The sequence below is a fragment of the Leishmania braziliensis genome, chromosome 11, assembly GCF_000002845.2.
Source record: "Leishmania braziliensis MHOM/BR/75/M2904 complete genome, chromosome 11".
Classification (NCBI taxonomy): Eukaryota; Euglenozoa; class Kinetoplastea; order Trypanosomatida; family Trypanosomatidae; genus Leishmania; species Leishmania braziliensis.
In genome coordinates, this window is record NC_009303.2 from 18,613 (window position 1) to 33,094 (window position 14,482).

Sequence of the window (14,482 nt, forward strand, 5' to 3'; positions counted from 1 at the left end):
CGCTCACCTCCAATTTCTCCAACAGGGTTTCCGCCGTTCTGCTCGTTCGGTTCATCTGCTACAGACTGCAGCATCACTGCAAGAGGTCTCCCCAACGGGAAGAAAATGCTCGTAGGGTGGAAACGGCGCGGTTTCTTGTCCACACACACACACATCACCATGTCTCCTCTGTACGCCTGTGTAGATGGGTGGGTGACGCGGCTGCAGATGAGTCACTCAGGAGTAGTTAGCGCGGCAGGCACACGCTATCATGCGGCAGTCGGTCTAGGGCATCACTCGCAGTTGCGCTCAATATCAAGAAGTCCCTTGAAACGTTTGCTCACTTCATTCTCTCCTTCTATGCACCTCTCGACCTCCGTATGGCTCATGCGAACCAGCTATCAACCGTTCACCTTTCTCTTCCCCTCCCCTTTCTGCCTCGGCTCATCCACTCCCTCTCACACTCTTTCATACACCGATGCGCACGTACGTGCTTTGCCGAAGAATGCGCAACACCGCCTCTTCACTTTTTCCTTCGTCTCTCTCCCTCCACCGCCACCAAAGTCATCTTTCCCCCCACCCACTCACCCCCCCCCACCACCAATCAACACCAATCAACACCCGCAGCCCTTCTAGCGATCAACTCGAGGGCCGTCAAAGCGTTCATACAGTGCGTCTGCCGGCATCTGTGCACGAGTTTCCCGTCTTAGGAAAGCGCCGACGTCCTCCTTCCCCCAACCCAATCAGCCATGACCACACTCTTTAAGATTCCAGAGAAGCGTGAAGAGCTCGTCTACACGGCTAAGATCGCCGAGCAGTGTGAGCGCCATGATGAGATTCTTTTCTGCATGAAGCGCGTTGTCAAGATGAACCCGAGACTGTCCAGCGAGGAGCGTAACCTACTCTCAGCCGCCTACAAGTACATTATCAGCGCCCGCCGCGCTTGCTGGCGCAGCATGAGCTCGATGGCGCACAAGGAGGACGCCCACAAGGGCAAGACGGCGAGCCTCTTCAGCGGCTTCCAGCAGCAAGTAGAGAAGGAGCTCGCAGAGATTTGCTCAGACATTCTGGAGCTGCTGGACAAGTACCTCATCCCGGCCGCTGACAGCGACGAGAGCAGGGTGTACTACTATAAGCTCAAAGGTGACTACCACCGCTACTTTGCTGAAGTGGAGTCTGGCTCGGATACCCAGAAGAACTTTGCCCTGGAGGCGTACAAGAAGGCATCCGAGTACACGGCCTCGCTGAAGCCGACCTCTCCGATCCGCCTCGGCCTCGCCCTTAACTTCTCCGTCTTCTACTACGAGATTCTGCGCAGCCCCGACAAGGGCTGCCAGCTCGCTCGTCAGGCCTTTGAGGAGGCCCTGGGCGATCCAGAGGTGCTGGATGAAGAGCAACACAAGGAGTCGGCGCTGATCATGCAGCTGCTGCGCGACAACCTCGCGCTCTGGACCGAGGACTCTCGCCCAGATGGCCCGGATGACGGGACAGCCATGGAGGAACTCGAGTAGCTAAAGAACAAACTGGCATGCACAGACACACGCGCGCGCGCCTGCAAAGTAGGTGATAACGACGCTGTGGTGCAAAGCAGCGGCAGCAATGCAGAGGGAGAAAGAAGGGGGGTTGCTGGCGGCGGTGCGGTGGAGAAGACGGACGTAAAGCACGCACACATACCTCTTGCGCACGTCCCAGATCGCGCTCAACGCATGTGGCAAAGTCGATGTGTCTGCATGCATGCCACGCTGTTGTGAGCTCGTATTCATCTCTTTCCTTGATGTCTGCGGGCCCCTCTTCCCCCTTACTGCCTCTCTCGTGAAGACGGTGGGGAAGGGGGGGCAGAGGGGCGCGCAGTGGCGGTAGTGAACTCACGTTTTGTTCTTGCTTTCATCTTTCGTTGTTTTTTTTTCCGTGCGCTCTTCATGTATGTACGGCCCAATGACATCCACGTGCGCGCGTGTGTGTGTGTAGGCGTGTGCGTGTGCGTGTGTACGAGCATCTTACCTCCTCCTCCCATTCCCCTGTGCTTCTCGTCGCCTCCTCCTTCTCCTCTATTGTACACTTGTTCCGTTCTTTTTCGTTTTCGCTCGCGCCCACCCCCCACCCACCTCCCGCATCTTCAGTGGTGGGGTGCGAGAGAAGATATCGTGTAGGTGTGTGTGTGTGTGTGATGCGTACAGGTGTGGCGTGAGCGCGGGTGAGAGGAGTGGGGTGATTTGGAGGGGTTGGAGAGGAGAGCACCGTTCGGCATGGCTTTGTTTTCCGAGTTCTCGTTTGACCTTCTCGTTGTAGTGTACGTTCTCTCTTATTATTATGCCTCCATTCTGATAGCCCATGTTGAGATATCGTACGATGCGTGCTGCGTGCGTGTGTGTGTGTGTGTGTGTGTGTGTGTGTGTGTGTGTGTGTGTGCCTGAGTGATGTCGGTATTGACCACCCGCATTGGATCCGTTTGAGACGTGAGACGACACTTGTGAAATGAACTAAAGAAAAAGGCGCAGAGCGAGAGAAGAGCAGAAGCTGAAAAGCATTAGAAAGCAAGCAAGACAGCTGACAACGATGGTGGTGGGATGGACGGCACAGCGAGAGGGTCGGCGGCGCGGGGGGGGGGGGACAAGCAGCGGGAAAAGAGACAAGGAAAGGCGGCGTGCCGTCTCGCTGGGCTCTTCCGTGGGCGCCTTTCCTCCCCCCCTCTCGCCCCTGCCATGCAGAGTGCACGTCGTGCCTTTCTGTTTTCCTCTCTTTCTGGTATCACGCAAAACATTGTCGGGCGGGCACAACTCCCCCTGCCCCAAGGGCGAAAACTAAAAGCGAAACACCCGCCCCCTCCCCCTTTCTCCCTGGAGACGCCGATACGTTCGTGCATGCGACGACGGGTCTGGGTAGAGGGCCCATTCACGTTGTCTCTCCACTGGATGGGTGGAGGATGTGGTGTACCAGCCAAGCCGTGACAAGGGGCCCCTCTCCTCCGCCCATCCTCGTCCCCTCAGAGAAGCACCACATCACCAGCGTGCGTGTTCACGGCTTCTCACGTGAACTAAACAGAACTGACTCAAGCACGGCATCGTGTATGGCCAGCGCACGTGTGCGTGTGTCGGCCCAGATGTTCTCGCTTCTCTTTTGGTGTGATCGACGTTCCCCCCCCCCCGCTCTCGCTCTCGTTACTAGAGCTCGAATTTCATCACACGCACGGCGCAACGCACTCCTACTGAACTTACTCACTCGCCAGGCGTTAATCAGCAACCCCTCCAAGAAAATTACGGCGAGACGCCCGCCGTTCCCCCTTCCCACGTCATGAAAATTTTCCCTCTCTGGAGCAATCGACTGCAGTTAAAGGGCCCTTGATTTGTGGGACTGGGAGCGCCACCGCAGCCAACGAGATGGTAGCGCTGCCTGCATTCAAGTTCGTCTTCCTGGCCATCCGTCAGGTGTCGCGTCCTGTTGCAAAGAAGATCGTCTCACGCGCGACCACGAAGCAGGCCCTGACGTACGGCGTGTGCATTGGACTGGGCCGCATCTCACTCGGTCTCTCCGGCGTTATATCGGAGTGGACGCGGGCGGAGGAGCAGAAGCAAAAGGAGGCGCGGCGCCGGTTAGAGGAGGACAACGCCAAAGCAGCGCAGGCTGTCAATGCGAATGCCGCGACGAACGTAGCGGGGGCAACCATGGGCATGATGGGCAAGGCATCGACGACAGCAAGAGGCAGCGAGGCAATCGCCACTGCGGGATCGAGTCGCGGCACCACATCCGCAGTGAGCTCCTCAGCGAAGGCGCAGGCGACTGGAACCGCAGAGACACACGCGGCAGCTACGGCAAAGTCAGCTGCGACGCCGGCAACCGTCATACCTCGGTCGCGATCGCTGCTGCAGAGCATCGTCTACGGCCCGCAGCCAAAGGGCGGGGTGGTGGACACGTACGACAGCACCATATTTCTCGATGCCTCGCGCACCGTCGGCGAGGCAGCCCGCGTCTTTATCCGCTACCCGTCCCGCAGTGCGTGGGATGTGTTCCGTCAGACATTTTTGGCCCCCTTCCCTGAAGAGCGACTAGTTGCGGCTGGCGCCGACCTCCTCATTGAACTGGTGGCGTACACAGTGCTGTGCACATTGCTTGTCGTCGAGCTTTACCAGCAGTCCCGCATATCGGCAGCCAAAGAGGCTCATATGCAGGCCCGCCTTGGGGCAATCGAATCGAAGGTGAATGAGCTGGTGGAGTACAGCAATAGCACAACCTTCTTCCCACCCGTGCGCGAGTTGCCCCCAGTGCGAGAACTTCGCGTGACAGGGCGCCTCAATGCCCTCTGGGGCGCCGTCGCAGGCGGTGCCAGCTTTGTTGGTAGTGCTCTAAGCGGAAATAGCGACGGCAGCGACAAGGGCGGCGAAAGCCTCGTAGCTCAAGAGCGTGGGCGACTGGCACAGAGTGGCAAGGCTGTCGTTCCGCAGCGCAAGAACGGCTCCAACGTGGCGTATGCCCCGCCGAGGGACCCAACAGTGAAGGTGAGCAAGCACGATGAGACAACTCTCCTGCAAGAGGAGCTGGATCAACTCATGCGCAATGTCATCCAAGCGGAGAAGCGGGTGTAGAAGGAGCGGGCCATTGGGTGGGAAGCCCAGCCTGGGTGGTCTTGCATCGCGCACCCATCGTGTAAGGAAAGGGGGTGGGATGTAACGGGGGGGGAGGGAAGACACACAGCGTTGATGCGGCGCTCAAGTGACCACACGCAGGGACGAAAAGTGACTCCCACTCCGCTTCTCTCTTGTGTGCTTGCTACGCCTATCACGCTGAGTAACGGTGGTCGTTCAGTCACCCCTGTGCTCTTTTCCCCGCGGTGCTCCTTCCTCACGCGCAGGTGCATCTCCTCTGATCGAGTACCCTGTGCGCTCCAACGATGTTGTTCTTTCCGAAGGGAAGGGGTGGGGAAATATGCAGTCCCGCATGCGTCTTTGTGTCCAAAATGACTTCAACAGCCCCACCCACCCACCCCCTCTTCCCCCTTTCCGTCTTGTGTTGAGTTCGTCCTGTGGTTGTTGGGTTTTGGTGTGGAAGGGAGAGGGGAGGACTGTGACTGTGCGTTGCTGACGTCCCTGGCCTCTCCTCTGATCTCCCTTTAACCGCCATCCTCATGCCAGACTCTACTGCCCTTCTTCTCTCACTCTCCCTTCTCGTATACAACTCTGCTGCACTGGAGTGGCGTTCTCGGTGTGTATGCAAGTGCCTGTACGTCTGAGCGCTTTGCTCTCTCTCTCTCTCTGCTCCACCCCCCCCTCTCTCACGTGCGCAGACACACAGCGAGGGAAGAGGGGAGGGGCACAGAGAAGGAGGGAGTCGGTGGTGCACGTCACAAGGCTGGGAAAGACTCTGCACGAGAGAGATGGTGAGCCGGCGCTCTTTCACGGGCGCAGGCGTACTTCACACAAACGTTCACTCCACATTTTTTGCAAAGGCACACTCGGCAGATGACATACGGCTGTGCGCAACCCTCGCATGAAGCGTGGAAGACGCGGAAGAGAGGATCTACGAGAAAAGATGTCGCCGCAGGTAAGAGGAAAGCTGCTGTGCGTCGGTGGCACCTCGTGACGTTGACAAGGCACCCCTACTACGCCGCTTATGCGTGCGGTTGTGTCCACAATGCGCAAGAGAGGCAAAGAGGATCACCAGGCAGGGAGGAGGAACTATACCTTGGCGCTACCCCTTCCTCGCGCCGCGCCATCCGTACTTCTCAACTGTCTCCCTCCCTCCCCCTCTCTAACATATGCCCACGCACTCAGCTTCCTCTTCGACTACAATCATAGAGGTCAACTCTGCCATGGCGGAATCAGGCCCATCAGCTCCATCCAGAGATGTGGCGCTGCCAGAACCGTCATTACCCCTCTCAGCCGGCAGGGAGGCGCTGTCGTCGCACCCGCAGTCGCAGCAGAGCGCTGCCGCCGCCACCGCTGCTGCGACACTCACACCGGAAGAGAAGCTCCACACACTTGAAGCTAAGATGGACAAGTGGAAGGACGCGGTCACCACCCAGCTCAATGACGCGGCCTGCAAAAATAAAAGGCTCCGCGAAGAGCTCCGCCTTCTCCGAGAGGAGAAGGAGAGCGCGCTGAACGAGCTACGGGTGCAGCTGACGGAAGAGTTCCACGAGCGCACCGCGATGCAGCAGGACGAGCTGGCGACGCTGAAGCAGCAAACCGCCGCGCTACGGGAGGAGAAGAAAATGATGGCCGCCACGCACGAGGAGGAGCTACAGACAACACGAATGAAGCTGCGCGAGATGATCCAGCTAGAGTTGAAGACGGAGTACAAGCGTAGAGAGGAGCATTGGGAGAAGGAGAAGACGCAGCTGCAGGCGCGCATGTCAGCCAAGGAGACGGAGCGCGCGCAGGCGGAGCACGAGTGTGATGTGCTGAAGCTGCGACTGAACAGACTCGGGACCCAATATGATGAACTCGCAACGCTATTTCGGCCAGAAAGTGGCGTCACATCGCTGACGCATGGGCTAGAGGCGGGCGACTACAAGGCAAGTGGAACGGGGCCCGAAAACGCGCCACTTACTCCTGCTGGTGCCCCTGGAGCCGGCTCAGCGACCCTCAGCACCAACGGCAGCAGCGCTGTGCGTCAGCAGGCGGCTGTGGCGGCGACACACGCGAAGCAGCTTGAGAGCATCAAGGCGGAGCTGCAGAGCAAAGAACAACACGCACAGTTTCTGCTAGACCGGGCCAAGCAGGAGCGTGAGGCGGAGAAGACGCAACTCCTGAGGGAACAGCAACTGCGGGAGGAGGAACTCAAAGTAGCGCACACACTGCTGAAGCAGGTGCAGATGGAGAACAGCCGATACATGGAGCGTATCTTGCATGCTCAGACAGAGCGGCAGGCGCTGGAGCAACGATACGCAGCAAAGGTGTCCGCCCTCAGTCAGGAACTAGCGGAGCGCATTCGCGCCGCGGATGAAACACAAATAGTAAATAAGCACCTGCAAGAGCAACTTCGCACCTCCCAGCAGCAAGTCGCCACGTTGGAGGAGGAGTCGACGATGCGCGAGGAAGCGTTTCATGCGCTGATGTTCTCGGAAGACAACAAGCAAGCCGCGATGGACTTGCAGCGGGCCGTGCAAGCTGCCCGGGACGAGGCGGAGGAGTGGAAGATGCAGTACTACGCCAGCGTCACCGGCTCACACTCTCCCACAGCGACAGCAGCAGCAGCATCGCAACCTGGTCCCTCCCTGCCGAAATCGGCAGGAGCTGATGACGCACACGGATCTGCCGCTGTCAGTGCCTCCGCAGAAGCGTCTGCTCGTACACCTCAGGCGTGGCATGACCAACTCGCCGCCAGGGAAGCGAATTTGAATTCGCAGGAGGCGCAGCTGGCGCGCAAGGCAGCCCTTCTGGCGGCCGCAGAGGCGAAGCTGAACAAGATGCGCAGCTCGATGGCTAATCAGGCTTCTCTGCTACTACAAAGTAAGAGTAGTGGTCGCGATGGCGGTAGCAGTGATGTTGGTGATCCTCACGGACGTCGTGGGGACAGTGACAGTCGCGTATTCATCGGAGGCAATGACAGGGGCAGTCTGATGGACGACGATAGAGACCGCGACCTCTCCGACGTGTCGCCGCTCATCTTCACGGCGGCGTCACTTCTGCCATCTGCCCTGCATGGCTCACTACGCCTGCTAGAGGCACAGCGGCGGCGTCTGCACCTCCCAGGCAAGTGTGATCTGTACGCCTGCTGCTTCTCTGGTGGCGTCACCACCGGTGCCTCTCGGCGTCTCCGTCGCAATGCGCTTCTGATCACAGTGATGGTGTTCATGTTGCTTCTCATGCTCGCCAGTTTGAGTGCTATTGTGTAGCAGTTGCATCAGCATTAATGGCAGTGGCTGTAGTTGGACCTCACTCACGTTACCCTTGCATCCCGTGCACAGGACCACGCAACGACGAAGTACATTTTCGCGGCGGCGGACCTTTACAGTTGTTTTCATCCCTCCCAATCGATCCCATTCCCTCTGCCAACGTCGCCTCTCTCCCCACCCCACCCGAGCGGTTTGCTGCAAGAACTGAGGTACGAGGAGGTGTGGAGTATGGTAGGAAGACACCGTGCACTCCGTAGTCACGGAAAGTCGCGTAGAGAGGGTGCCGAGGTTTCTCTTTCTGTTCCCCTGTCCTCGAGTTAGCCCTGCGGTTGTTGCAAGTGGGGGGGAGGAGGGAGAGAGGGGCATCGTGTATAGTTGTGTTGTCCGCTGTTTTTCTGGAATGCAGCCCACCTCAGCCCCCCCCCTAACCCGCCTCCGCTCCTCATTCCGCTTTCCCCTCGCGTGGGAGGGAAACTGTTTGAGCCTGATTTATGCTGGACGATCGTAGTCGTGATACCGTCTTGCTCGAATTTGCCCCTCCTACCACCACCACCATCACGCCCCTCCCCCTGCCAACTGCCCAGCGCTGCAGCGATGGCCTCAGATGTATGCCACAGTAGGAGAGAGGGCAGCGAGGTAGACGCGCTGCTGCGCACACACGCACACACACACACGCCGTTGGAGGGAGGAGGGAGACGCGGGGGGGCGTCGAGTGCGGGCAGAAGAAAAGGCGGCAGAATGTATCACCTGCTGGCACATTTGCTCTTCATAATTTTGCACGTCGGGCTCTCTATCTTTGCGGCCTTCACCCATTCCCGCGCCAAACCTCGAAAGCGGCACCATCGCGCCCGCCCGTGGTCACTTGCACGACAGGGCCGTCAACGAAAACACGCAGAGACGCACAGCCTTGGCGTCTCTACGTAGAGGGGCATTTCCCTGTGTGCGAGCACCCCTGTATGCCGTGGCTCGGGTGCTCTTTTCAACTCTGTGGCAGAATCCCTCAGTTGCGCGCCTACGCGTAAGCGCGGGCTTGTGTGCGCTCGCAAGCATGCTGGAGTGCACGTCTCTCAGTAAGTATCATGATCAGCTGTGTCTGCGTGAAATGACTCCCCCTTTACTTGCACTGATACCTGTCCTCTCTCTCTCTCTCTCTCACTGGCGCGCATTCTTCTCGATTTCACGCTTATCATGACACAAACTCGCCTGCAGATACACACCCATCTCAACCCCGGGGGACATTTTCCTCGCATAGACTACGCAGTTGTTAGATCAAACACACACACACACACACGCCCGCGCAGACCAACGAAAAGGGGGCGTGAAGCAGGGAGTCAGACGCTGTGCACCCGCCTCCCCTCCCCCATCTTGGGATTCTCCAAGTCATCCCCGTCCCATTTTTCAGCGGGTGTTTGTGGCTGATCTTTTGGTTGCTGTTGATCTTCCTGCCTCCGCTTCGTTTCCTCTCTCCTCACTCCTCCCCCCCCCCCCCTCTGTGGAGCCATTGCGGTCACTTTAATACAGGTGCACAGCGGCATAGCCACAGCATACAGCACAGACCCACAGAGGAAAGAGCGACAGAGAAGCGGAAGTCCAAAGTTCGCCGGTGAGATTGGGATCCTGCGCCCACTCTCTTCTGCGATCGCGTTGTGTTTCTTGCGCGCGCTCTCATTCTCTCCTCGTCGCTCACAGCAGAGAGGAGTGCGTGTGTGTGTGTGTGTGTGTGTGTGTGTGTGACCAACGCGCACAAGGGAACGAGCATTTCACTAGAAAGTATTTGCACCTCTTCTGCCATCCGCCAGTGCCATTACCACTGCTGATATTTTGCATCTTCTCTCTCTGTGCGCGCTTTGTACCCCCCCCCGCGTGTCCTCTTCCTCGCCTGTGCTTCTGTGCGTGTCAGCGCCGCCGCCCCCACGCTTTTTTTCCGGCGGTTGTCGTTGGTGGTGTTGTGCCGGTGCGCGCCTCTCCCTCTCTCGGTGGAGCACACGGGCAAACAACGCACATAGGCAGTCGTACACCACATCACCGCGTGTCGCTATTGCCTCTCTCTCTCTCTTTCATAGACCCATTACTAATCGCCTTGAGGCAGAGAAGGACGACAACGGGAGAACAACACGTCCCGGTGGACCAGCGCGTCGGATTACCGCTCCCGCACTCCGGCACCCACCCCCCTCCGCTTACACAGAGCGTCTCTGCCTGCACATGTATGCGCCAAGTTGAGTGAAGCCATACATATAAGGCGCACGCGCCCCCTCCTTCCTTCCCTCCCCAGCCCAACACCGTACCGTTGCTCGGCTGTACAGGAATCAGCGTCACCGCGCAGCTGCTGCTGTTGTACTTTTCCTCTCGTCACAGCAGTCCACGCACGCACGACGGACCATGTTCAAGAAGAGAATTGCGAGCGTGGCGACAGCGGTGGTGTCTGCACCCGCAGCAACTACGGCTCCAGCGACGGTGAAAACAACAGCGTCTGCGCGCACCCCGGCAAAGCGCGACAGTCAGGCGAAGACTCTCGCTCTCATTGCAAAGCATCGAAAGATTCTCGAAGAGGCGAAGCGCCAGAAAGCGGAGATGGACCAGCTGACCCTTGAGCAAGGGAAGCTGCAGCAGCAGCAGCAGCAATTCAGGCAAGTCAAGCCTGCATCACCGTCGCTTGCGATGCCAGGGGCAACGTCAGCAGCAGCCGTGGCGGAAGATCCATCAAGAGACACCTTCACTGCCCTTGTCGATCACTTTCTCGCCTCCACACAGCCTCTCGCAGATTTGGACGAGACCATACAGGAAGCGGTCAGCCCAGACGACTCTCCCGGCGAGGCACCATTTAAGTTGCCGCCGCCACAGCAGACACAGCCGGCGACAACTGCGGCTTCCCCTTTCATTATCACACACCGCAGCTTCGCTGCGTCACTTGTATGCCCAAAGAAGCTCTTCCTCTTGCAGAATCGCTCCGACCTGATTCCCAAGGCGTCTCTCGGCGACATGATGCACTTTGACGACAGCGTCGGCTTCAACGAGCTGGTGCGTCGGTGGGACCGGCTCCAGTTCGGCAGCCGCGCCGTGCTCGTGAAGGAGAACGAATTCCATCAGGCGGTGCAGCGCACGGAGCAGCTCATCACAACATACTTCCAAGGCATGTACAGGTCGCTCGGGGAGCAGGCGCCGTCTCTGACGATTCATAGGCCGGCTTTTGCTGTCGAATTCCCTTGCACCTCACATCAAACGCGAGCTGGCGACGACGGCGCCAGCGCTGCTGCCGCTGGCTCAGCAACCATGGAGCTGCGTGCGCGTCCGGCTGTAGTGCGGTATCGCCCAAAAGAAAATCAATGGATCTTTCTCGAGTCCCAGGCTGTCATTGATCCCATCAGCACCCCGGGCCGCGTCAGCAACTCGGTCCAACGGTTTCACTTCACGACGTTGTGCTTTCGGCTGTGGTTGACCCAGCCCCACTTACCCATCGAAGTCCGGAAGAAATTTTTGCAGGTGAACCTGGACAACATCATGAGCGAGAACTCGCGCGGCCGCTCGCTGGAGTCCTCCGCACGCGCGGCGGCGCCGATTGACCTGAAGCGCAGCGGGCTGCTGCACATTCGCCAGTTCTTCCCTGGCCCAGCCACGCTGGTAGACTGCGACCCGCCTCGGCTTGTCAAGTTCATTCAGCGAGTCTCCCTAGAGGAGCTGATGGCAGAAGACTGCAAGTACTACGGCAAGGAGGGTCGCGGGCGGCAATACGGCAACGCAGCCGCTCGTGCTGGAGGCGGCGGCGGGCACTACTTTTCGCACTGCGGCCTCAGCGGTGGCAGCGGCGGCAGCGGCGCCTTTGACATGCGCAACTTCAGCAGCGCCATCGCCTCCGACCCACTCCTGGCCAGTCGTGCCGCGGAGGTCGAGCTGGCGGCTCTGGAGCTCGACGGTTTCCACAACGCCCGCGCGACGCGCAGCCAGCGCCACAAGGATGAGGCGCACCATCGTCTCTTCGAGGCGGAGCAGTGCTTTGTGGAGGAGCTGCTGCGTCGACACACCCTCCCCCTCGTGAAGAGCCATCAAGAGCAGATGGCTGCGTTTTCTTTGGCTGGGCGGTCAGCGAGCAGCCCCCTGACGGCCTTCTCGAACCTCCTCGGTGACGAGGGCTTTGTACGCGCCAGCCGCACCCCGGAAGAAGCGGACGACCGGAAGCACGGGAAGGGTCAGAAGCTGGCAGCCCAAAAAGCGAAAGGCGTCGCAGCGAGCAGTCGAGGGAAACGAAGGGCCCCGGCGGCCGACGAGGATGAGGAATCAAATGGGGTGGCGGAGAATGACGCTGGTAACGTCGCCATAGGCAGCGGCGACAACATCGATTGCCCGCGCTACGCGCGGTACGTTGGTCCTCAGTGCCTACGCGGCGGCGACGCGTGTCCGTTCTTTACAGAGGGCCTGTGTCTGCCTCGCAAGGTGGAGAATGCGATCTTAGCGCGTGACAACCACCTCTTCACGCTCCCATCCGCCTCCCTGGCACGGAAAGCGGAGTGGTGGGCGCAGGGCAAACGAACCGTCCTCGACGTGCTCGCCGCGTACGAGCGAGGGGAGGGCGGCGTGCGGCTGTCAAGTCCGCAAGTGCGCTACGCGAACGCCCTGAGACAAGGCAAGGTTGCTTTGAACCCGAAAGAAATCGACGCCTTCTTCGGTCGCATTCGGTACCCGCTGTTCGTCATCGACTTCGAAGCTGTGCAGTTTGCCCTGCCGCCCTTTGCGAAGGTTGTGGCGTACCAGTCGGTCCCGTTTCAGTTCTCGCTGGACGTCTTCCAGTACGACGTCCTGACGGAGACGCCAACGCACTACAACTACCTCCACTTTGGCAAGGGCTACTCGCCGAACGCGGACCCCCGCCCTTCCTGCATCGCCGAGCTCATCCGCATCGTGCGGCTGGAGCGGGAGAAGAAGCGAAAGGCGATGGAGGCGTCTGGTGAGCTGGAGCGCATCGCTTCCGAGCGCGCCGCCAAGGAGGAGGCAGAGGCGGGCAGACGCCCGCGGCGACACTGCAAGGCGCCGAAGCCGCCAAAGATCACCAAATTCAACCCGCTGGAGGAGCCGCTACAGCCCTACGACGGCTGCTTCATGGCGCACTTCGCCTCCTTCGAGAAGGCATGCCTGGAGAAGCTAGGGCAGTTGGAGGTGGAGTACAAGGACGAGATCAAGAGCTTCTGCTTCCTCGACACACTCGATCTCATCAAGAAGGGCTACCTGCACCCTAACGCGCATGGGTCGAACTCGCTCAAAAAAGTGCTGCCAGCACTGTGCCCTGACTTCCAGTACGGCGTCTTCGGCTCAGAGACGACGGCAGCGGTGATGATGGCGCCAAATGGACCTGTGCTTGGTGTGGGTAGCGGCGGAAACTCCGCGTCTGAGCCTGATACCTCCTCGTCCAAGGCCAGTGTTGGAGAGGGTCAGGATGAGCAGAAGGGCGAGAACGCGATGGGAGTTTACCGACTGTGGCATCACATGGAGGGTGGCGGCACAGTGCAAGACCTCGAGCGGGCGAAGCTCGGCCTCGGTGGCGGTACTCAGCAATCACCAAACTGGTCCGGCAGTGCGCACACCAGCATTACGAAGAAGGAACGAGACATCCTGTGGCAAACCCTGCGCATCCAGCTGCTGGAATATTGCTCCCTCGACACCAAGGCCCTGTACGAGATTATGCGCGAGATCCACAAGGAGCGAGAGGCAGCAGCGGGGGTCAAGCCACTCGATAAGACGGGGTGGGTGTTCATCGATCCCGTGCCGCGCGAGGTCGACTTTTAGAGGTCACGTCCTGTGCTCCTGTGTAGTGATGCAGAGGGGGCGTGTGTGAGTGTGTGTGTGTGTGTGTGTGTGTGTGTGTGTGTGTGTGTGTGTGTGTGTGTCCACTACTGCCTGGTGCCTTTGATCTCTGGCTTGCGTGCGTTTTCCTGCCCTCCGCCTCTCTTCTCTCGCTTCGCACGACGCTACCACCTCCGCGTCGTGCGCGCGGTTCTTGTTACCTCTCTACATCAATCCCACTACCACTCCTGTTACTCACCCTCCCCCCTCCTACCTGCCCGTGTCTCTCGTTTACAACAGGCGTCGCCAAACAGGCCGGGGCGATTGGAGAGCGGCGGCGGGGTGACACTTACGGCAGAGGCGGGTGAGTAGGCCACCGCAGTGCTTGAGTCGAGAGAAGCCACTATAAAATGAATACCGCGAGGAAGTTATTTTGTTCAGCGCGTCTCTCTCTGCCAGAGGGCTTGAGTCAGACTCCACCCTGCCACAGGGCCGACTGCGTAGTGCGAGGCAGCCGTAGACACGCGTTACAGTAACGCGGAGTCGCCGGAGCACGGCCACTGCATCAGGCTCTACCCGCCACCTGCCTCGCAGGTCGCCACGTGGCGCATCCACAGCGGTGCATCGATCCGGTCTTGCTACGTCGTAGGTGTCTGGCCCTGCCTCCACCAGGGGTGGCTCGGCAACGGCAGGGATGGGGGGCGTGGGGGGCTGCTTTGGCTTCCCAGCACGCACTGTGGGGGCACGGGGCCCTGGGATGCCACGCGCCGAGCTGCGCCCCGCCGCGAGTTGCGGGGGAGGGGGGAACTGATAAAATGAAGGGTCCTTTGGGCACCCGCTAAGGCAAAGCGGTGGCGGCGTGGGAGGGCCTCCCCGCGCATCCTCTCTTCCCCCCCCCCC

General features: G+C 59.6%; 4 protein-coding genes across 4 annotated transcripts; all 4 read left to right on the forward strand.

The window, feature by feature from the left end:
* Positions 1-728: 728 nt before the first annotated feature.
* On the forward strand, positions 729-1,490 carry LBRM_11_0040 (putative 14-3-3 protein; the record flags this gene model as incomplete). The annotated part of the gene is made up of 1 exon (XM_001562889.2): positions 729-1,490. One exon carries the CDS (start codon positions 729-731, stop codon positions 1,488-1,490), a length of 762 nt encoding a protein of 253 aa, XP_001562939.1.
* A 1,866-nt stretch (positions 1,491-3,356) lies between these two features.
* Positions 3,357-4,559, forward strand: LBRM_11_0050 (conserved hypothetical protein; the record flags this gene model as incomplete). The annotated part of the gene is made up of 1 exon (XM_001562890.1): positions 3,357-4,559. The coding sequence occupies one exon, from the start codon at positions 3,357-3,359 to the stop codon at positions 4,557-4,559; it is 1,203 nt and encodes a 400-aa protein (XP_001562940.1).
* A 1,403-nt stretch (positions 4,560-5,962) lies between these two features.
* Positions 5,963-7,810, forward strand: LBRM_11_0060 (conserved hypothetical protein; the record flags this gene model as incomplete). The annotated part of the gene is made up of 1 exon (XM_001562891.1): positions 5,963-7,810. The coding sequence occupies one exon, from the start codon at positions 5,963-5,965 to the stop codon at positions 7,808-7,810; it is 1,848 nt and encodes a 615-aa protein (XP_001562941.1).
* Positions 7,811-10,189: 2,379 nt separating this feature from the next.
* LBRM_11_0070 (conserved hypothetical protein) lies at positions 10,190-13,585 on the forward strand (the record flags this gene model as incomplete). Its single annotated transcript, XM_001562892.1, has 1 exon — positions 10,190-13,585. One exon carries the CDS (start codon positions 10,190-10,192, stop codon positions 13,583-13,585), a length of 3,396 nt encoding a protein of 1,131 aa, XP_001562942.1.
* Between the last annotated feature and the right edge of the window lie 897 nt (positions 13,586-14,482).